The sequence below is a fragment of the Pristiophorus japonicus genome, chromosome 8, assembly GCF_044704955.1.
Source record: "Pristiophorus japonicus isolate sPriJap1 chromosome 8, sPriJap1.hap1, whole genome shotgun sequence".
Lineage (NCBI taxonomy): Eukaryota > Metazoa > Chordata > Chondrichthyes > Pristiophoridae > Pristiophorus > Pristiophorus japonicus.
The window spans coordinates 192,156,936-192,181,215 of record NC_091984.1 but is presented as its reverse complement, the minus strand read 5'-3'; the positions used below and the strand labels follow the sequence as shown (position 1 = coordinate 192,181,215).

Here is a 24,280-nt window from a genome sequence, read left to right as displayed (position 1 = left end):
AGGTGCCCAAAGATCAGGATCAGGAGTGTGGACAATAGCGATACATTTCAAAAAGTAATGAATTGGCTGAAAGGTGCTATTTAAATAATAAAGAGTTTGTTTTAATTTTCAGGGCACAGGGGACGTGTGTTTTTTTTGGGGGGGGGTGTGTGGGGTAATTGCCTTCCCTACAGCCAGGGGGCGCTCCAGTGTGATGTCACGTGGCGCTGCTCAGCTGGTTACAGGGAGGGTCGGGGCGGCGCTGCGCTGATCCTGTGCTGCGCTCTGGGAGTAGCAGCTTGTGCAATGTAACCTGAGCCCAGAGGTTCCAAACACACACAGGTAAAGGCTGCACACCAGATACTCACTGGTGATGAACCAGCCTGTAAACTTACACTTGTAAGTATAAGAAAAAAAATCCGAATGGATTGGAGAAAGGAAGAAGATTTCAAGCTGCGTCGAAACCAAAACAAAAAGTAGATTCACCGTTGGTTATTTTCCCGAGGACGCAGCCCAGCAGCTGTCTGCTTCACTGATGGACGAATATACAGATTGCAGCCGTCAGAGCGCAGGTCAGTGAACACTGCAAGGACAAGTTTCTGGGAGTCACGTCAGAATTCCTCGTTCACGCTGTAAGCTTGAACAACAATCGTTACAAGGTTTAAACACATCCAGGCTTTCAATTCTAAATAGTTGCGTCATTTGAGTCTCGGTGTGACTTGGATTGCAAAGTACAAGAGGTAAATAACAGCAGGTGTTTCACTCTAAAGGGACACTGCCCTTGCTTTAAGAAGTATTTGTGAAACACATGAGACAATGGCACCAATCGCGTTGGAAACAGCTCCAACAGTGCAACACTCCTTCGCTACTGTACTGGAGTTTCAGCCTAGATTATGTGCATTCAAGTCTCTGGAGTGGGACTTGAACCCACAACAAGGCGTGGGTGCTGTCACTGAGCCAGGTTAAGTTGCTTAAGTTTACAAGTTGAATATTTATTTGTGTATTAATGGATGGGGGAGGGAACAAATGTATTTGGTGCACAGGGCCCCAATTTTTTTTTACGTGGCTCTGTAAGGGTGAAATGAGTTTGGAATTTTTTTAAAGTCAAACTGGGGCAGTAGTAATGCTCTTCTAAAGTTGGGACTGACGCACCTTGTTGGAAAGAGTCGAGGTTGTTTTACTCTTGCATCTCGCTGTGCTATATTTGTGTGGGAGTGCTCAATACTGACACTGGGTGATTGAAATGGGAAGAGCTTCATGCCCCACCACTAAAAGCCCTCTTGACAGAAATTGAGGGAACACAAGATCTGAGTGGCGTCTCACTGAGTCACAAGGGTTTGACACTGATGTGTAATTTTGCCTTGTGACTAAGGAAGCATGAGGAACTCACAGTTAAAAAGCAAATGTGATCAAATAAAAATTAGTGATTTTAATGTTAAGCTAAGCTTGAGAACAAGAGATAATTGAGTTTCACTTCCCACATTAACATGGGGATGGGAAAATAATGACTACCTTTTTTTAATTAAAGACCCCAGCTACAATTGAAACACCTGGAAGAATTACAAGGGCAATGTGGTTGATTAAGGCTAAAGATATAAAAGTAAGAAAATACTTTTAAAGGTATAAATATCATCTGAAAATATGTGGGTTTTAATGGGTGAAGAGGCAATATGATGGTACTGCTGGTTATAGGGGACATTTTAATGAGGGATGGTGTTATGTTATATGCAGCACAATTCTTTGTATTTCTTTTACAGCAGCTGAGTCTGTCTTGGTCGCAAAGCTCATACCCAACAGATCTCGTGAATTAGATTGTAAATCTGGCTGTGAGACGTGGGGTGTGGCATTTTCCCCCGATGGCTCATACTTTGCCTGGTCACAGGGACACAATATTGTGAGGTTGGTTCCTTGGCCACTTGAAGATCACAAAATGTAAGTTTGCAAATTCAGTCTTTAAGGAATCTAGACGAGTTTTGGTGACTGATTATTATTCTTAGAAATTCTCGAGCTTTTCTCTGCTATAATTTTCTTTCGATTGTTGCACTGAAATCTCCATGATGGAGTCCCTCCGACCCCCCCCCCCCACCAGTTGATAGAAATATTCAGATAATCGAGGCAGATAATTTGGTGTCTCACATATCGGTTCAATAAAACAGGCATGGGAGTAAAGACGAGCACAATACAATAAGCAAAAGAAGCATAATGCAACCTTTTACACCAAGAAAATTTAAGAAAATAATTGAAAAATGTCATTTAGCTATTGTGACATAGCAGCTGTGGATGGCTTGATAACATTTTGCTGATACTTGTGCATCGCTTTCTGCAAAGCATACACTGCTTAAATACAAAAGGATCAAAACATAAAGCTATCAAGAAATAATTGTCAAACATCTTTTCTTTGGTATATACCTGAAAAGTATAATGGAAAGAAATGTTAGCAAGGTATTTATGGTTTAATATAACTGCAATGACTATCAAAAGATGTTCTGATTTTAAGGAGGTAATTCTTTCCCAAGGAATGCCCTTTTAAGTTTTCTAAATATGCCCATATTGCTTGTTGCAGCAGCAAAATGTTTCTATAATTTCAAATGAGTTTGGCATCAGCTCCCCTGAAGAATAATTAAATGTTGGTTGTTATTTGTTACTTTGTCAGCAGCCCAGTTCTGCTCCATCGAGATCACTTGTTCAGATCTTGACAGAAGGAAGGTGGTGAATTAAGATACGCAGTTAAAATGGCAGATTGCTCTTCGGTTCATGATTGGCCCAAAAACCTGCGATCCAGCACTGCCGCTATAATCATGGGAATCATGTCCCACAGGTGACCAAAATACCAGAGCCCACAAGAGATCTTGAGGTCAGGCAATTTCTGTAAGGTCGGTGAGTGCCTGCACCAATATTGGTGCATTTTGGGTGCCCGCTTAGTGGGCAGATGAGGGAAATGTGGTGTTGGATTGCTGCTTACCTACAAAATGAGCTGATTTAGTCCCTCTGATCATTTTTTACATGTTTCAGGCCATGATCCTGGTTTTGAACAATCCCTCATTTTTGCTGGTGTAAAGCAGGTGTCGACAGTATCTTGCTGGCATCCAGTATGTTAGGGATGCAGAAGGTGGGACCAGTGGGAATTCCAACAGATGATGCCATCCTGCCATTTCCGGCTCCTTTTCATGCTTTAAATGGACGGATGTAACTACTACCTGCCCCCAGAGGAAATTTGAATGTCCGTTTCTTAGGATTAAAGCCACAGCATGACTGGGTCACAGCCCAATCCCTGCCCTTTTTAAGCCAGGCCCGAGGAACTCGCAGGCCTGTTCTCTGATTGTATTTCACTTCCTCTCGCTCTCCAGGGCAGTGCTCAGTCTCCAGGACTGTGTTCCTCCCAGATGCTGTTATAGGCAAGCACTGTTCAAACAAAAGTATTCTCAACAAATGAACAGAAGCACGTCATGTTGAGGTTGATCAGAAATCTATTTAACGTAATCATTTTTCAAAATAATACTGATGTTGAGACCCTCAATAATTCTACCAATTTTCTCTCCGTCCCTCCCTTCTGTTGTTCCTGAAGATATTATCTCCTTATTGCTATCTGGTAATTCATTCAAATGTCCATTCCATTTGAGCCTAGACAGTAAATGTTTCCATGCTATTTGATCATTGGCCAGCATGTCCTAGTCTGACCCAGTCCCCACAAACGCACATTCCAGCAGAGGTTGCTGAATAGCGATCAGGAATCGTGGATGATATTTCGCCTCCCTAGTGGAGGTGGAGCCTGATTGTAATGCCAGAGTTCTTCACCATTGTGTAATTCATCCAATTTTACTTCTTTTGCTGCTTCTACCAATTTTCCTTCTGTACCAAAGATGATTAACTCCTTGCTTGGGGTATGAGTCCATGGCTACTGGCTCCTAACTCAAGTGGCTATTCTTTACTTTAAGGCTAGTCAGTGTGCTATTTTACCATGGAGAAGATCCCAGAGGCTCACGAGTTATCCTCATTCACCATCGGGACATGCACATCCCAGCAAGTATCGCTGGATGTTGATCAGGGGTAGGAACTCGGGCTAATTTTCTCAGCGGTAACCCAAGGTGCTGACATGAACAGTAATACCTCTACTACCACCACAGCTGAGATCTGCTAACTCCCCATGGACTCGAGTTTGAACCTTGGATGCTCCTAGTCAGGATGGCCCAGCTAATCAGTGTTTTAATCAACTGAACTATTAAGTTGTTAAGGCTCTACAAACTGTATTTTTTAGGATAGAAATGCTACTTTGTTCCTGCTGAAGGCTGCATTTCTCATGTCAGTAAATGCATTGTGGTGTAGAACTGAGTGGTATCAGGAAAGGATTAACAGGCTGGGAGGAAGGCTGAGAGGGTGACCTAATAGAGCTCTTTACAATTCTGAAAGGTTTCGATAGAGTAGATACAGAGAGTATTTCTATTTGTGGGGAAGAGCAAAACTAAAGGCCATCAATATAAGGTAGTCACCAAGAAATCAAATAGGGAAACAAAAGGCACAGATTAATCAAGGATCATCAGCGTGGATTTGTTAAGGGAAGGTTGTGTCTGACTAACTTGATTGAGTTTTTTGAGGAGAGAGTGCATTTGATGTAATCAACATGGATTTTAACAAGGTGTTTGACAAGGTCCCATATGGCAGACTGGTCAGAAAAAATAAAAGCCCATGGGATCTAAGGGAAAGTGGCAAGTTGGATCCAAAATTGGCTCAGGCAAGAAGCGAAGGGTAATGGTCGATAGGTGTTTTTCTGACAGGGTGGCTGCTTCCAGTGGAGTTCTGCAGGGCTCAGTACTAGGTCCCTTGCTTTTTGTGGTATAAATGATTTAGACTTCAATCTGGAGGGTGGGGTTGATTAAGAAATTTGCAGTTGATACAAAAATTGGGCGTGTGGGTGATGGTGAGGAAGAAAGCTGTGGACTGCAGGAAGATATCAATGAACTGGGCAGTAAAGTGGCAAATGGAATTCAATCTGTAGAAGTGTGAGGTAATGCATTTGGAGAGAGCTAATCAGAGAGAGGAATACACAATAAACGGTAAGATATTGAGGAGGGTAGAGGAACAGAGGGACCTTGGAGTGCATGTTCACAGATCCCTGAGGTAGCAGGACAGGTAGTATTGACTGGGGCATAGAATATAAGAGCAGGAAGGTTATGCTTGAACTGTATAAAACATTAGTTAGGACACAGCTAGAGTACTGCGTACAGTTCTGGTCACCATATTACAGGAAAGATGTGATTGCACTGGAGAGGGTACAGAGTAGGTTTACAAGGATGTTGCCAGGACTGGAGAATTTTTACTGTGAGGAAAGATTGGGGTTTTCTTTGGCGAATGGGAGACTTGATTGAGGTGTATAAAATGATGAGGAACCTAGATAGAGTGGATAGGAAGGAACTATTTCCCTTGGCAGAAAGGTCAATAACCAGAGGCATAGATTTAAAGTAATTGGTAGAAGCATTAGAGAGGAGTTGATAACTTTTTTCACCCAGAGGGTGGTGGGAGTCTAGAAGGGTGGTAGAGGCAGAACCCCTCATCACATTTTAAAAAGTACTTCATTTGAAGTACCGTAACCTACATGGCTATGGGCCAAGAGCTGGAAAGGGATTGGGCTGGATAACTATTTTTCAGCCAGCAGAGACACAATGGGCCGAATAGCCTCCTGTGCCATAAATTTCTATGATTCTATGGTTGGGCTGAATGGCGTGTTTCTGTGCTGTATAATCTGGCTAATTCTATGTACATTTTACATTATCAGTTTAAAAACTGCAATTAAATTCGTAATGGATTCCACGATGATCGTGAATAAAACTTTCTTTAAAAATTGCCCTTGAAACCTGGGCTGCTCGTTTTCTTTGGTTTTAAAAATAAGTATCATATATTAGTTGGCACTTCAAAATGATGAATTGTGGATTAACTGCGAGGCTCCAGTTCAAGTTGTCAGCCAGTGGATCATAGTTTTGTGTATGCACAGATGGCGGTTTTTGAACATAAAATTATTAGCATATCTTCAGTGAATTCTTTCTCTGCTAATGTTTTGTCCCTTTTTGCTTCTTTCACAGAAGTTATAAAAATACACATCACTTTAAAGTAGATGGAAGGGCAAAGAGCCAGTGCGGAGAAAAGATCATCGACTGCGGTCAAACGGTGTGGGGATTATCATTTGGAGCGTCTCCATCTGAGAATGGAAGTCAGTCATCAGAGAATCAACACACGTGCACTTTTCCGTTCTCGGGGACAATCCTTGCCACAGGTCTCGCCAATGGAGAAATCAAATTGTGGGAAGTGCCTACTGGTAAAATATCTTGAGGTATCCCTTTACATGGGCCAGTGCAGTCATTGCGCAGAGAGAACATCACTGTCACTTGGAGAATCTGCAACCTTTAAACAACATTGAAACCGCACTTTTGATCATCAATTTTTTCCTCTCCCCTCCTCAATATATTAACCTCTTGCTGTGGTTATGGATTCAGGGGTGCAAATCTCTCTCCAATGCTATGTCTGATTGCCCATTATATGTGTCTGAGCCGTGTCATGGGAGTGTTGACAGTGAATACAATTCTAGGCTACTTCACAGCCAAGTCTGATCCTGTCTTCGCCCACTATTCACACACATGTTTCTAACAGGGGTTGCTGTATAGTGATCATGTGTGGAAATTCTGACTGATTGATTTTCCCCTTGCTAACCTAAGGACACTAATGGCTAATTGTAGCACTCCAATTACTGTCCTGACTCAGATCAGTTAACTTGGTAGATTCTGCGATTTTCCTGTATGGCTCAGGCTCTCAATGGATAAACTTGCTCAGTTATTGTGGGAGCTGGGAACACCTTTCGGATATCAATGCTGATTCATTTTTATCGTTTTTATTTATACAGGTAGGAACAAGTTTCACTCTGAAATCTTGAATTTTTCCCTGTGTAAATGAAGGAATAGCAAAGGAGCAATGAATTAGTGAGGAGTTAAATATGAGGGGTGCCAAGCAGTACTTGGCTGATGCCTCAAGGATCCTGCTGTGGCCAGCTCTCGGGACGGGTCCAGGACAGGAAAGGATGCTGATTGGTGCAATTTCCTATGGAGCTACTTGCTCAGCTTATGTCATAGAAACATAGAAAATAGGTGCAGGAGTAGGCCATTCGGCCCTTCTAGCCTGCACTCCCATTCAATGAGTTCATGGCTGAACATGCAACTTCAGTACCCCATTCCTGCTTTCTCGCCATACCCCTTGATCCCCCTAGTAGTAAGGACTTCATCTAACTCCTTTTTGAATATATTTAGTGAATTGGTCTCAACAACTTTCTGTGATCGAGAATTCCACAGGTTCACCACTCTCTGGATGAAGAAGTTTCTCCTCATCTCGGTCCTAAATGGCTTACCCCTTATCCTTAGACTGTGACCCCTGGTTCTGGACTTCCCCAACATTGGGAACATTCTTCCTGCATCTAACCTGTCTAAACCCATCAGAATTTTAAACGTTTCTATGAGGTCCCCTCTCATTCTTCTGAACTCCAGTGAATACAAGCCCAGTTGATCCAGTCTTTCTTGATAGGTCAGTCCCGCCATCCCGGGAATCAGTCTGGTGAACCTTCGCTGCACTCCCTCAATAGCAAGAATGTCATTCCTCGGGTTAGGAGACCAAAACTGTACACAATACTCCAGGTGTGGCCTCACCAAGGCCCTGTACAACTGTAGCAACACCTCCCTGCCCCTGTACTCAAATCCCCTCGCTATGAAGGCCAACATGCCATTTGCTTTCTTAACCGCCTGCTGTACCTGCATGCCAACCTTCAATGACTAATGTACCATGACACCCAGGTCTCGTTGCACCTCCCCTTTTCCTAATCTGTCACCATTCAGATAATAGTCTGTCTCTCTGTTTTTACCACCAAAGTGGATAACCTCACATTTATCCACATTATACTTCATCTGCCACGCATTTGCCCACTCACCTAACCTATCCAAGTCGCTCTGCAGCCTCATAGCATCCTCCTCGCAGCTCACACTGCCACCCAACTTAGTGTCATCCGCAAATTTGGAGATGCTACATTTAATCCCCTCGTCTAAATCATTAATGTACAGTGTAAACAGCTGGGGCCCCAGCACAGAACCTTGGGTACCCCACTAGTCACTGCCTGCCATTCTGAAAAGTCCCCATTTACTCCTACTCTTTGCTTCCTGTCTGACAACCAGTTCTCAATCCATGTCAGCACACTACCCCCAATCCCATGTGCTTTAACTTTGCACATTAATGTAATGTATGCACTTGTGAATAAGCTCACAGGTTTGTAGAGCTGTTGAGTTGGGAGTCACGTAATGTTCACAAGACTCAATAAAACCCCAGCCAGTTGGGTTTGGGGTATTCACGATGAGGCAGGTGGATGGACTGGTAATGAGTAGTGTGATTGTTAAACCTTTTACTTAAAGACCAACTAGCTCTTAATAGCAATGTGTTGCTATGAATTCTTAAGCAAAGAACCTATGAAGCAAATACATTACAACTGGCTCCCTATGTTCTTTCTTTACGCGACTTGGATGCCCTGAGTTGTGGTCCTCATGATGGAGGAAAAATGTGAAAATTTCAGGTATCGTGCTACAGTAGTGCATTTTTTTTTAAAAGTAAAACTTCGAACCCATACTTGTATTTGGGGTGAAGGTTGCTAATACATTGGCCCTGAAATTCCGGTCGGAGGTTTCTTTCGGACGAATGCCTCCGACCGAAGAATTTTTCCACAAGTACCTGGCGGTCCCGGAGGAGCGTGGGATTCCGGTGGCGAGGCCTCTTCCCGCGCTGCGAAGCGCGCTCCCGTCCTCCAGGTTCCCACGCAGAAGATGCAGACACGTGTGATCGCTCAACCCATCAGGTAAACTATTCTCAATTGTTAGCAATGGGAACTCCGTATCTACGAGTTCTCATTGCTATTGAGAAAAAGAAACCCAAACACAATAACACCCAATAAAAAATAAAAAAACACACCTCACATAACTTTAATTTCAATTAATTTTAATTAATAAATAACTTTAGAGAAAAAAATTTTTTCTGAGTTTTTAAAACGTTTTATTAATTCTGGTTTAAAATAAATTTAACATCGTGGGCAGGGTTTTTAAAAATAAAATGCTTGTTTTTTTTTATGTTTTAAATGTGTTTTAAAACTTGTGCCTGTAAAAGTAGGCTATGCACCTGCTTTTATCAGACGACAGAGTTTTGAGGACATTTGTTGGGCAAGATATGGGTAAATACTGCAATCTTGCCCTTGCAAATGTCCTCGCTCCCGATATGCGGGTTATCTGTCAAGCTGGATCTTGACAGATCGGAAAAGTCGGTTTTCAGCACATGTGCATTATATGCTGAAAAACGGCTTTTGTGATGCTTTCCCAGGTCCGTACACACTCCGTATGGACCCGGGGAGGCCGGAATTTCTGGGCCATTATTGAAAGTATTCATTGTTAACCTTCTCCTTTAAAATCAGTGTGGTTGATTTTCCGCTTTGGGCACAATCAGGAAATTGTGCTCTCAATGCGCTTGAAATTGAAATCGTTAGGCTCCAATTTTCTGCTAAAATTCATCTGCATAATCACAATTGGGCAGTTTATTTTAAAATGAATAAAAAGAAACGCTCGTGTTCAAAGTATTCCCTGATGTATTTGAGTGGTAACCTAGCACAGTTTTATTAATACAGGTGACAATGGGTTTAACAGCGATAATAACTGTCCCGTCTTCAATCTGTGAGTAGCCTAAATTAAAATCGCTGAAGATGACTTTAAAGAAACTACTGAACCATTTAATAATTTCATTGGCGTACATGAGTCAGTTTCTTAGTAAAATAAACTATTTTTTGATACGTAAAAACTTTAAAAACTTACCTACTAGTGCCCTTGTGCTTAAGAAAATTAACGCAATTTTAAGAGTCTTCCCGCGTCGGTGTAATTGGCGGAATCATGCAATTTTGACCTGGGGGCGTGGCCAGTTTTGTGGGTGGGGCATGATTCAGGCAATTTGAAGCTTGAATGAATACAAAAGATCATGGAAAACACGAATATAAATGGTTTTGGGCGTAACTCACGTTTAAAATTCCCCGACTATTTTGTGCTGGTTCCTCCAGATTGTGTTGTTACCAGTGAAAACTTCACCCCAGTGTGTAGAGCATTTTTTTAAAAACGCCTTAAGACTTCTCTCGCATTTCTGGATTATGTCCTAATTGATAAATTTGCATGTTTTATTTTAAGATTTTGCTGACGGTTAAATATTCCTTGTATCTGCTGTTTGACATGAATTTGTTTGGCTGAACATAGTTTTTACGATGTGTATGCAAACTAGGAAGGAGAAAAGTTCCATGTTTTGGTTGTACACAAGGGCCTGCTTAGATAGATAGGAACTTGTGTTCAGAGAATTTTTTTTTGAAGGGAATTATGTGCAAACTCTTGTGTAAAGTGATCTGTACTGTGTAATAATTCTGATGTTTATGGCTCTTTTTAGTGGGGGGGGGGGTAAAGCATTGCATTATCGGTGTGACTGCTGCCAATGACTGAAAGCTGCGCAGAAGCTGACCGTGATGATATTTCTGCTTTTTTTCCAGAGCCTGCTTTCTTCCTGGCTTTTTTTTTTTCAGAGGCCGCTCCCTTCCTGGCTTTTTCTCTCAGAATCCGCTCCTTTCCCAGCTTTTTTTCCTACAGTCCCGAAGACCCGCTCCCTTCCCGGCTTTTTTTCCCCCAGAGCCTGAGAGTCGCGGAGTGAATGATCGAAAAAACACTTGTACTGTGCATGTGCAACTACTTCAACTTGGTTGGCAGCAGTCACTGCCTTGCATTATTTCACTAAGAAGACTTGCATTTATATTGTATCTTTTTTGTAGCTGTGTTTCTGGATTGAATGGATAGATGGATGCAATAGGATTGAGATCTGTTTGAAAGATGGTGTGTTTTGGGACAAAGAGCCTTTTGCTGTTTTCAGAATTTCTGATGCTGGTTTAAATATTTCCTCTAGCATGGTACAACACTACAGACCTTTTATGAATCCCAAGTCGCAAACAATCTCTTGTTGTTGCTCTTCCATACTGGTCTGTGTCCTGTTGCTATTTTATATTTTAGCCTGTAAGAGATGAATTGACTTCATGACATCATTTGCATTATTTTTGGGGGAAAATAATTGTATGTAGAGATCATTTTCAAATGTGGAATCTACAACAAAGGAGTGGAGGGCAGTGAAGTGGATTGTGCTTCAGTGTACTAAAGCACAGAGTATGAGGTCATAGATTCATGTCTGCAATTGCAATTCCCCGGTGAAAGGTATCCAGTTTTTAAATGGAGAATAAGGATTGGTGCCCCTTGCGTATTTCATTAAAAAAAAATTCAAAATTATGATTAGCCGATTTTTTTTGTTTTTGTTTTATTAAGTTTTTGTTTATAAATGAATGCTAATGATGGGAACCGGTTGAAAAGAATGCCATCGATAGTGTGAGGGTGCTAAGTTAACATTGGTCAATAGTTGTTTGTTTTTGTGAGCTTGCAATTTGCAGCCATTTAGTTTACAGTGTTGCTTCATCAGAGGTGTGACCCTGTAACTCAAACCAGCCACTAGTTCTGTCAAAGGCTCAGACGCTTGGGTCATTTTTCTGGCTGCCTCCGAGTGCTGACGGTGCAAAGGTAAATCGCTGCTGCCAGAGGCTCTTGCTTTCGGTCTGCTATTGCTGGCATGGCGAAGACTCTGGGAAGATTCATAGTGACAAAGGTGACCTGTACTAACTGCACATTGTAGAATGTTGGCTTCCAGTATAAATTGGATAATTTGGCAGCAAAGGAAGTAGTCATTTCATAATAAAATTGGGGCATTAATAATGGTACATGCTAATTCAGCTCATTCCTATTGTTGGGTCCAGCCGCTGTTCCAAACCATTGCTGTCAACAACATTTTTAAAAAAATGTTTAAATAAAAATAAAATGAAAATACCAATGCATTCAGACATCAAAAACTGTAAGATGCAAATTTGTTTTTAACTGTTTAATCTTTGAGAGCGCTGATAGTCTCATTTGACAACCAGTTACAGGTTTTAATGGTTTTCACGCTAACAATCAGATTGTTTCAATATTAGCCGTTTCTGCTTTTATGACTTCCACAAACAAATAGTATTGGTTCTCCTTCATTGATCTATAGTGCTAAAGTGCTGCTAAGTACCGAAGCTTACCTCAATCATGATCATTAAAAAGTGCAACATGTAGGAACATGTTTCTGTTGCGACTTAATTGTAACTGAGAAATGTTGGTGGCAGCCAGAGGCATAAACAGTGTTGGGCCAGTACCAAAGTAAACTATTTAGATAAATTTATATATGGGCAGATTCCAGGAGCATCAAGCGTATTTCAACCCAGTTACAAATATTCCACTTTACAACTTTTTTTTAAAGTCTGGAACTGACTCCTTCAGACCAGGAAGGTCATGGGATTGATCCCTTGAGTTAACTGATCTCCGGTTTCAATTGGGGTACTACAGATAACTTGGGCCAAAGGGACAAATATCAGTGAGGGTTGCTCCTCCTCATTGCTATCTCAGTGACTCTTCCTGCCAAGTGTATGTTTAGGATTAGGGCAGGATTGGTCTTGGTTGTGATGCCTACTGTGTAGTTGGGTATTTTCCAACATTCAATTTGTGGACTTGCAAGAAGAAAGGCCACTTGGGTGAGATCAGGAAGCCGACACTCCAGAGACTGAACCAATGAATGTTTCATGTGCCCATACTTGATGGAAAGCACCATTTTCTACCGTGCCGTTTAAAGTTTCCTATTTCTGTTACAGCACACCTTCTCTTCAATTTAAAAGGACATCAGTCTGTGGTGAGAAGTTTTGCTTTTATCTCCAATGAAAACTTCATGCTGGTCTCTGCATCACGAGACAAAACTTTGCGAGTATGGGACCTAAAACAGGATGGTAAGTGGGGAATAAAGCACATGTAATTTTCTGTCTATATTCTTAAAAATAAAACTTGAAGTATTGATAGGCTATTTAACTTGCATTATAAAACAAAGATTAGAAGAAACTTTTTTCCCCATAGAAAGCAGTGGATGTGTGGAACAAACCTCCAACAAGACCACTTCAGATTGACAATTTCTTCAAGTCGTCTGTGGAGGGCAACAATTCAGGGTTGAATTGTAGAGTTGTGAGAGTGGATTTTCAACTCACAATTTTGTTAGCTTGCTGATACTGCAGTATTAGTGTAATGTGTGATTCATGAGGATAGAACGGCACTCTGAATTGCACTCTTTAACATAGTAGTGTAAAATCAGTATAGGCTCAATGAAATTGAGTGTGGTGATAGCGCCAGATGGGAATTCAGGAGTTTTTGTTGATTCCCCTTATATTATCGGGAAGTATTTATGCAGCACTCTGCCTACACAGATTATATGGGTGAGGTAGAGTCCATGATGGATTATACACTGTCAATGGAAGGAGCAGGCTTAATGAACCATATGAGAATTTTCTTAGAATCATAATGATACAGCAAAGGAGGAGACCATTCGCCCCATCGTGTCTATGCCAGCTCTTTGACTGACTCTTATGCCACTAGAAACAGTTTCTCTTTACTCTATCAAAACTGTTCGACATTTAAAACCTCTATCTCACCTCCTCTTAACTTTCTCTGTTCTAAGGAGAACAACCCCAGCTTCTCTGGTCCCTCCAGATAACTGAAGTCCCTCATCAGTGGTACCATTCTATTAAATCTCTGCACGCTCTCTAAGGCCTTTACATCCTCCAGTGCGGTGCCCAGAATTGAACACACTACTCCAGCTTGAGGCCTAACCAGTTTAGGTTTAACATAACTTCCTTGCTTTTATATACTGTGCCTCTATTAATAAGCCAAAGATCCCTTCTGTCTTTTTTTAATGGTCTCCTCAACTTGCCTTACCACCTTCAAAAATCTGTGCACGTACACCCCCAGGTGTTCCTGCACCCCCTTTAAAATTGTACTATTTAATTTATATTTCCCCTCTTCCTACCAAAATGTATTACTTCACACTTCTCTGCATTAAATTCCATCTGCCATGTGTCTGCCCATTTCACCAGTCTGTCTTTGTCCTCCTCAAGTCTGTTACTATCCAACTCGTTGTTTACTACATTTGAGTTTTGTCTCATCTGAAAACTTTGAAATTATGCCCCGTATTCCCAAGTCCAGATCATTAATATACATCAAAAACAGCAGCGGTCATACTGACCCCTGGAGGACACCAGTGCATACTTCCCTCCAGTCTGAAAAACAAAGATTCACTACTGCTCTCTGTCCCTTAGCCAATTTCATATGTTGCCATGGTCCCTTTAATTCCATGGGCTTTAATGTTGCTAACCAGTTTATTATGTGGTGCTTTATTAAATGCCTTTTGAAAGTCCATATACCCAACATCAACTGCACAATCCTCATCAGCTCTGTTACTGCGATCTCAAAACTCCATCAGGTTAGTCAAACACAATTTGTCTTTAACAAATCCATGTTGACTTTCATTTATTAGCCTGTAATTTTCCAAATGTCAATTAATTTTTTTTCCTGGATTATTGTCTTTAAAAGTTTCCCCGCCATCAACATTAGGCTGACTGGCCTGTAATTGCTGGGTTTGTTCCCCTCCCCTTTTTTTTTTTTAAACAGGAGTGTAGCATTTTCAATCCTCCAGTCCTCTGGCACCACCCCAATATCTCGGGAGGATTGGAAGATTGTGGCCAGATCCTCTACAATTTCCACCCTTCTAACCTAGGATGCATTCCATCCAGACCGGATGACCTTACAATTATAAATACTACCAATCTTTAAAATGCTTCCTCTTCTATTTTTACCCTATCCAATATTCCCACTACTTCCTCTTCTCTAGTGAACACTGATCCAAAGTATTTGTTTAGTACCTCAACCATGCCCTCTGCCTCCACAAGATCTTTTTTGTCCTTAATAGGGCTCCATTCTTCTTTTGACTACCTTTTTACTATGTGTTTATAAAAGACCCTTTTATGTTGGCAGCTAACCTATTCTAAAGCTCTCTTTGCCCCTCTTGTGCCTACTTTATATTTGTTTGTTGTACAGAATATTGCTCATCCAATATATTATGTGACAGAGTGGTGGAAGCAAACTAGTGTCGATAAATACCCTGATTGTGGCTGCACAGTCGCAGGGAAGTGCTTCTGCACCGAGGAGGAGAGGAAATCAAAGGATAAATCATTTTGGGACACTCTTGCACACCCATTAGTGACTGGATCATAAGTAGCATAAGCAGCAGACATAGTGGAGAGAAAGACACATTAGAAATAGTGGTGAATGAAGCACATTTAAATTAAAAGTACAATCGTTCTAACCAACTTTCATTTTGTAGATGTAAAATATCAGTGTAGCAAAATAATTAGTCACACCTTCAAGATGTTATTGGATGCTATTATTCTGCAATGCTGTTAATTAATGTTAACAACTGATTGAGGAGTCTTGCTATTTTTTGTGCTATTCTGATTATCAAAAGGTGCTTTCTTTTTAGAAACTTGTTCAATATTTTAATGAACTAGTCAGTTAGAGAATTTACTGCCTTCCGAAAATACCTGAATCATATTTAATAACTCACTGCATGGGATAATTCAGAAACAAAAGTTGCACTTGTTGAATAGACACCATCTCTCGATTGGAATTCCTGGCATTCTTTCAGTCATGGGAAATAGTTCTCATATTTGGGTGCTCCTCAGTCTGGTTCTTTGCCACTTCTGAGAGTACTGCACAACTCATTATCATAACTGTGATGTCATGTATATGCCGAGGATTGATTTAGTATAATACATTGCTACTTTTTTCTCTCTCTATCCTCCTACAGGTAAACTGCTGCATATATTAAATGGTCACAGCCATTGGGTTTATTGTTGTGCTGTCTCTCCTGACTCGAGCATGCTTTGTTCTGTGGGAGGAGGAAAGACTGTAAGTTTCCAACCTTAACAGTAAAGGTCAAATCAGTATGAGCCTTTCGGACAAGAAACATTTATTTTACATATGATGTAGATAGTTGAAAAAGTGACTCTATTTGCTAGAAACCAAGCTGCTATTGAATTTTATACATTAGTGACATTTTAAAAATAGCTTTATTAAAATTCCTTAATATTTATGAAAGAATTATAGGCTGTTCTATTGAATATTATAAGCAATTCTGGAAGTTAACTCCCAGTACATAAATGTTCACAATCTCTTCTTACACACCCAGTTTCAGGCCATAAATAACCATTACTAAGATATGTGGGATGTTTGGAAAACTTACACCCTTCTGATCAAAGTAGATTACTCATGTTTTAGGTGCAGTTGCAATTCGTAAATGAAGTTTGTAATCTCTCTCTGGTGGGAAAGGTCAAATGAGCCTGTCATTTATGACTGTTCAACCAGAAACCATGTGATCTTTTCATGCTGCACCCATTAGATTAATCTCTGCTTCTGTTTTCAACCAAAGGAAGCAAGCATTCCGGCATAAAGTTCAGCAAGACTGTCAACCCATTTCTTGGCCATTTGGGGGTTGTACCTGATTTTATTTTTGCATTTGTTCTTTATTTCTCTCCATTAGGTACCCTTTTCTTCTGGTTCCTTGTCTTTCTTTCCATATTGTTTTCTCTGCCCTAACATTTCTGGAATAGCCAAATTGTCTGGAATTGTGAAGGCCATCAGTTAGAATTGAGAAATAGTGAATTTAATGACCCGGCTGCATTGTGTTCCCTTAATAGGAAGGCTTGGCATGGCAGCCTCCCAGGAATTCAATACAAACTCCTCAGATCACGGATTAGACATCAGAACCAGTATCCTTGTTTACACCTTCCCTTGGCTTCCTTTTAAGATGCATGCTCTGATTTCAGAGAGTGGTTCCATTTACACTGCAGGACCTGTGCAGGGTGCATTCACAGATCTAGTTTTGTTCTTTGACGTATTCACATGCTGCTATTCTGTATATGCATCCACCTCCCTCTTGTCTCGTCAAGACCCTCTGTAAAGCCTAACTCTTTGACCAAGCTTTTCGTCACCCCTCCTAATATCTCCTTTAGTCGGATTGTTGCTCTCAAGTGCCTTGGGGTGTTTTCCTATGTCAACGATGTCATATAAATGCAAGCTGTCATATTAGTTACTGCATGTCTTGAGAAGATTTTGTCACTATCAATGAGAAGGCAACTTGGAAACTGATTTGAATCAAACATGTAACCTGTTTATGTTGCCTTGGCTCCAAAATAGTTACAGCATCTGTCCTTTTACTACGGATGTATTGGTTCATGTCCTGGTGTGTTTACAGCACAGAATTGGGCCTGTTTATGTGTGCGAAGGGAGATGAATCGCAGTAGTTTCTTCCAGTATCAAACATCAGTCTAACTGGGGTGATGGCAGCATGAACGTTTACACTCTGCATCCTGGTAAGGGCAATAAGCCCAGGAGTTTCTGATGTGTGCTCAAAGGTACTCACTACTTGCAAGGACTTGGAAAATCTATCCTAATTATAGTTTTGGTCCAAATTTTAAACTATGTGCCTGCTATCTAACTCTGTATAAATTCTGCTTCAGGTTTGGCACTTGACTTGTGTATGGCATTAAGAAATTGTTGAAAAGTTCAGCTGCATTGTGATTGCAGGTGCTGCTGTGGAGCACGGTTTCCTACACAGTGATTCAGAAACTAGAAGGACATGGCGGCGATGTAGTATCATGTGAGTTTTCCCCCGATGGAGCATTACTCGCTACTGCATCATATGACATGCATGTAATTGTGTGGGACCCACACACTGGAGAAAGCCTGATGAAACTGAGGTAAAGGAGCATTTAACGGCCAAATTTGTTTTTGCATTGTTACGTAGCAAGTGTTTTCTCATGTGGTGTACAGAATGAAATTGACCTATTAGGGTGAACATTAAATCTTAATCCTAACATCTTGGTATATCTGTGCAATGAGTGAATTTAATCTTTGACTCTCTATTCAGATATAAATTTGATGTTAGTGGAAAAACTAATTTATCAATTGCTTTCAACTCACTCCCAGAAATCTTGAATAACTCTGGGGTATCTTGTTTAAAAATGATTACCATAGTATTATGTTGTGAAAATCAGTTTTTGGCTTGAACTTCACTAAACTGTCTTTACCAATGAAGAAGATGCTCCCAAAGTCATAATGAAAGAGGAGGTAGCTGAGATACTGGATGGGATAAAAATTGATCAAGAGGAGGTACTAGAAAAACTGGCTGTACTTAAAAGTGGATAAGTCACCAGGACCGGATGAGATGGGATGCTGAGGAAGGTAAGGGTTGAAATTGCGGAGGTACCTGCCACAATCTTCCAATCCTCCTTGGATACGGGGGTGGTGCCAGAGGGCTGGAAAATTGCAAGTGTTGCACCCTTGTTCAAAAAAGGATGTAAAGATAAACCCAGCAACTACAGACCAGTCAGTTTAACCTCGGTAGTGGGGAAGCTTTTAGAAACGATAATCCGGTACAAAATTAGCAGTCACTAGGACAAGTGTGGATTAATTAAGGAAAGCCAGCACTGATTTGTTAAAGGCAAATCGTGTTTAACTAACTTGATTGAGTTTTTTGATGTGATAATGGAGAAGGTTGATGAGGGTAATGCAGTTGATGTGGTGTAAATGGACTTCCAAAAGGTTTTTGATAAAATGCCACATAATAGGCTTGCCAGAAAAGTTGAAGCCCATGGAATAAAAGGGACAGTGGCAGCATGGATACGTGCACAAATTGTTGAAGTTATGATGAACGTTTATAAAACACTGGTTTGGCCTCAATTTGAGCATGTGTCCAATTCTGGGCACTGCATTTTAGGAAGGATGTGAAGGCCTTGGAGAGGATGCAGAAAAGATTTACGAGAATGGTTCCAGGGATGAGGGACTTCAGTTACGTGGATAGATTGGAGAAGCTGGGGTGGTTCTCCTCAGAGCAGAGAAGGTTGAGAGGAGATTTGATCGAGGTGTTCAAAATCATGAGGGGTCTGGACAGAGTAGAGAGAGAGAGAAACTGTTCCCATTGGCAGAAGGGCTGAGAACCAGAGGACACAGATTTAAGGTGATTGGCAGAAGAACGAAAGGGGAGAGGAGAAAAAACCTTTTTACACAGCGAGTGGTTAGGATCTGGAATGCACTGCCTGAAAGGGTGGGGGAGGCAGATTCAATTGTGGCTTTCAAAAGAAAATTGGATAAGTTCCTGATGGAAAAATATTTGCAGGGCTACTGGGAAAGGGTGGGGGAGTGGGACTAGCTGGAGTGCTTTTGCATAGAGCCATCACGGGCTTGACGAGCCGAATGGCCTCCTGTGCTGTAACCATTCTATGAAATTTAAAACAAAAGAAGCAAAAGGTTAATTGAGCATAGTTAAGCTAAATTCCATTCCATAATAATTTACACTGTTCACAATCACCACTTTTATAACCTTAATGGCAGTTCCAACAGTCATGTAATATAAGCCTCCACGATCACAAAATTTTGTCAAGCTATGTTAGCAGTACAACACTTATGCAAAAGCAAAATACTGGAAATGTGAAATTAAAACCCAAAATGTTGCAAACACTCAGCAGCTCAGACAGATTCTGGGCAGAGACAAACAGCGTTAACATTTCAGGTCAGTGACCTTTCATCAGAACTGGACAATGTTGGCGATAAACAGCTTTCATGCAAGTACAGAGTTAGGGGAAAGGGGGCAGGAAAAGAACAAAATGGAAAGGTCTTGATGGGGTGGAGGGCAGGAGTGATTAAATGAATAAAAGGATTGATTGTGCAAGGCAAAAAGAACTGATAATTGGACAAACATGGAAACAATAGATGGGGCCAGAGGAGGTGTCCAAGAGAAAATGGGTGATCTAACAATACATTTAGTATTTTGTGGATGGACCGTGCACTACAAAATGTTAAATGCTACAATTAAATATTTAAAGTAGCACTCTCAGCAGTATTCACTATAAACAGTATATTGTGATTATTGTAGTAGGCAGTGAATCCATTTTGTAGTCATTATCAAAGCTCTTCAAGGGGTGCTCTGACATTACAGATGTGATTCGTGGTTATCTCTGGACCTGATTTCTGGTAAAATGGGAAATTTCAGCAGTTTTCCCCTCATTAATTCAGAAAGAAATCATTTAAATGTATGGATTTTTCACCGATCCTGAAAATATATCTGTAGAAACCAGTTGATTTTAAAAGTCCTTGGTTACAAACCAGAATAAGCTGTTCATGTAAAGGTCTTGTACTGCAGGCACTGTTCGCCAGCTGCTTCTCTGGATGTTGACGGTGGCTTTAGTACTGGATTTGTACGAGCGATCTCCTTCTCCCAAGAGGGACTAAATGTTACCTCAGTGGCAGATGATGGGTGAGATACTTTTTAAAAAAAAAAAAATAGTTTACATTGCAATATTTATCAATGTCTCAATCTGAACATAAGTTTTCTACAACGTCTTGGTTACTATAGAAGTTAATATTAAAAAATGTAGTCTTAACATAGTTTAACGTTTTCAGGTACTGCTATTCAGATTGCTGTAATTAAATTTGATTAGATTTATAATCTACCATTAGTTTATATTAGATGGGATTTGCTTTATGACTACTGTGCTTCCATTTTTAGGAAAAAAGACTTGCATTTATGTAGCGCCATTCATGACCTCAGGATATCCCAAAGCGCTTTACAGCCAATGAAGTACTTTAAGTGTAGTCGCTACTGTACTAAGAACATAAGAAATAGGAGCAGGCCATTTGGCCCCTCGAGCCTGCTCTGCCATTCAATAAGATCATGGCTAATCTGATTTTGGCCTCGACTTCACTTCGCTGCCCGCTCCCCATAACCCTTGACTCCCTTATTGTTCAAAAATCTGTCTATCACCACCTTAAATATATTCAATGACCCAGCCTCCACAGCTCTCGGGGGTAGAGAATTCCAAAGATTCATGACCCTCAGAGAAGAAATTCCTCCTCCATTTCCATTGTAAATGGACGATCCCTTATTCTGAAACTATGCCCCCTAGTTCTAGATTACCCCATGAGGGGAAACATTCTCTCTGCATCTACCCTGTCAAGCCCTCTCAGAATCTTATACATTTCAATAGATCACCTCTCATTCTTCTAAACTCCAATGAGTATAGGCCCAACCTTTCTTCATAGGACAACCCCTTCATCTCGGGAATCAACCTCGTGAACCTTCTCAACTGCAATGCAAGTATATCCTTCCTTAAATAAGGATACCAAAACTGTACACAGTACTCCAGGTGTGGTCTCACCAATGCCCTGTAGAGTTGTAGCAGGACTTCCCTACTTTTATACTCCATCCTCCTTGCAATAAAGGCCAACATTCCATTTACCTTCCTAATTACTTGCTGTATCTGCATGCTAACTTTGTGTTTCATGTACAAGGACCCCTAGATATCTCTGTACTGCAGCATTTTGTAATCTCTCCCCATTTAATAATATTTGCATTTTTTTTATTTTTTCTATCTCACATTTTCCCACATTATACTCCATCTGCCAATTTTTTTCCCCACTCACTTAAGACCATCTATATCCCATTGCAGATTCTTTGCATCCTCCTCAACTTGCTTTCCCACTTATCTTTGTATCATCAGCAAATTTGGCTACATTACACTCGGTCCCTTCATCCAAGTCATCAATATGGGAAATGAGGCAGACAATTTGCGCACAGCATGCTTCCACAAACAGCAATATGAAAATGACCAAATAATCTGTTTTAGTGAGGTTGATTGAGGGATAAATATTGGCCAGGACACTGGGGAGAACTTCCCTGGCTCTTCAAAATAGTGCCATGGGATCTTTTACATCCACCTAAGACAGCAGACGGCCTCGGTTTAACGTCTCATCTGAAAGACAGTGCAGCGCTCCCTCAGTACTGCATGGAGTGACAGTCTAGTTTTTCAAGCTCAGGTCTCTGGAGTGGGACGTGAACCAAGAACCATCTGACTCTCAAGCAAAAGTGCTACCAACTGAGCCACAGCTTTCACAATTTTTTGTGCAACTTGAGTTAAAAGCCAGTCTTTCTTTGTTCAAATGAACAATTTGTAATAAATGTATTTTTGTGTCTAGATTGCTGAGAATTTGGTGCTTGGAATTACAAAGGCCAATATCTGTTGCCCCTCTAGCTAATGGACTCTGTTGTACATTCTCTCCACATGGTGGTGTATTGGCTACAGGGTAAGGATGCTTTGTGGTTCGATATTGCACAAGAGTTTAACTGCTGCTCTGTATGATTTTAGTGTATATGTTTGACTATTAAAATTGATTATTTACACTAACCAAAATGGTGAGTATTTTTAATAGGGGATTGGTGATTTCCAATGGTGAGACCCAAATCTCAGCTGTCATGTTGGGAGGCACAGATTTGGGACTTCCTCATACCGCATCGCAGCTGATTAGAGCAGCAACGGCAGACAATGATCACCTGTCTGTCAAGGCACTGAATTAATGAAAAAAGTGACTGACAAAATATTAAACTAATATTACTTCTGCAGTTATTCATATTTATGCAAACTAATTTTTAACTTATACTTCCTCCTCCCCCCCCCCCCCCCCCTACTATTCCAGGACAAGAGATGGTCATGTTACGTTCTGGACAGTATCTAGGGTCCTGCCAACTCTGCAACACATTTGTCGCAATGCTCTGCGCCGTGTGATGTCGACCCACCAAGTTATGTTGTTGCCAATTCCAAAGAAGATAAAACAGTTTTTGGTTTATAAGACGTTCTAGTTTACACTTGCAGGGGTAAAATAAAAGAATGGAAGGAAAATCTCCTTTCCGTTATATCAGACGATGAATAGTATTTTTACCAAAATTTATTTGGATGAGTATTTAATGATTTGTGATTTAAAAACATCTATAGCTATGCTACAGTAAGAGTTGGGTCATCAAAAAGAGCCTTTCACATATCTAAAACTTACTTTACCTATATTCAATAAAAAATTGAGAGCTCTGTAAGAATCAATCTTTTGCATACCATTGGAACTTTCCACATTGTGAACAGAGTAATGTGACCTATCAAAAGGACCAAAATATTACCGTTCACGCTCTACACAGGGATTTCAATTGTATTCAAAAGGACTAACAGGCTGAAGGTTGAAATGTTTTGTCATTTAATTATGAAACTTAGTTATTTAGGGAAACAAAACCCACAGATGTTATAGTACCCTTTCTCATCGCCACTTTATTTGGGGAACAAATGTTTTGCATCTACAAGAACAGTTGTGTGGCTCATAATTGCACATGAGGAAGGCCATTTGGCCTGTTAATTCATTTATCCATCCATCCAGAAAGACCTGACAGTCCCCCCATTCAGTATCTAATTGTTTTTTTAAAATCACTTCAGTTGTTACCCTCTACTTTATGGATTCCATTAGATGTGTTGATTACTCTGAAAAACTGAGTCCTAAATTTACCTTTTTACTAGTTTGTACCTTATCCTGCCTGTGGTTTAAAGAAATATTCTAGATTTACCTTTTTAATTCTTCTCGATGGTTGGTTGGAATCTCTTTGCAACTGCTGACTGTAACCACTTTCTTCAGTTTTAAAGTATTTCTTGTATCTGGTCAATGTTCCTTCCTTTCTGTTTGTATTTCCTCACTGTCCCCTTTTAAATTTTTCATCTTTTCTCTTTGGATCAGTACTACTTCTGTTTTCCAAGAAGCATCGAATTTTAATAGTACAGAAGCAGATCTTTCAGCCCATCGCACCTGTACCACAGTCTGCCTTTATAACTAGGCACTTTTCTTTTCCACATGCACTAGTTTTAATCCCTGCTGCACTGTTGAATTTCAAGTGACAGATATTTTATGAGATGTAGAAAAGAAACATTTAGACTGAATACAAACGACTTTAAAAACAAAAAGGAGAAGCAAGCAAAATTCTGAAAAATCTTCCTTCAATCTGGTACTAAACTGGGGTAGGTCTGTGCACTTTTTTGTTTTGTATCAATAGGTTTGCAGGTCAATTATATGTTCTATTATAGACTTCCATTGAATGGAATTACTTTGAACATGGTGTCACACATTTTGGGCTAAAAATCATTTGCAACTATTTGACATCCACACAATTGTGTTTTTGTTACTGCAACAAAATGTGTTTTCCTCCAATTTGATTTAACAAATGCAAAATGTCTCCTCTGGAGAAGGCTTGAATAGTTTCTGTGCAAACCTGTATTTTCATTATATTTAATAGAATATGAAATTTTGTACATATTTTCAGTACTTGTACATCTTGTCTGACTTTTAGAAATAAAAACTTAATTTAAAAAGTTTGCTTTAAATGCATGTTTAAAACTCTCCAGTTGCCAGTGTGC

At 40.4% G+C, this 24,280-nt stretch overlaps 1 protein-coding gene across 2 annotated transcripts; it reads left to right on the top strand.

Annotated features, from left to right (window-relative positions):
• The first annotated feature begins 227 nt into the window (after positions 1-227).
• Positions 228-24,235, top strand: wsb2 (WD repeat and SOCS box containing 2). Of its 2 annotated transcripts, none has more exons than XM_070887702.1 (9): positions 228-551; positions 1,740-1,911; positions 6,054-6,286; positions 12,776-12,907; positions 15,811-15,911; positions 17,589-17,761; positions 20,203-20,316; positions 22,035-22,142; positions 22,533-24,235. In XM_070887702.1, exons 1-9 carry the CDS (start codon positions 515-517, stop codon positions 22,693-22,695), a joined length of 1,233 nt encoding a protein of 410 aa, XP_070743803.1. In that variant the 5' UTR covers positions 228-514; the 3' UTR covers positions 22,696-24,235. The 2 variants fall into 2 exon arrangements, with proteins under 2 accessions (XP_070743803.1, XP_070743802.1); XM_070887701.1 differs by having other exon boundaries at positions 1,737-1,911.
• The last annotated feature ends 45 nt before the right edge of the window (positions 24,236-24,280 follow it).

Bases quoted from the DNA above. Each gene is read 5' to 3' on its own strand.
- wsb2 (XM_070887701.1), top strand. From the start codon at position 515: ATGGACGAATATACAGATTGCAGCCGTCAGAGCGCAG. The intron at 552-1,736 runs GTCAGTGAACAC...TTTCTTTTACAG, and splicing joins TTGCAGCCGTCAGAGCGCAG to CAGCTGAGTCTGTCTTGGTC. The intron at 6,287-12,775 runs GTAAAATATCTT...TTTCTGTTACAG, and splicing joins ATTGTGGGAAGTGCCTACTG to CACACCTTCTCTTCAATTTA.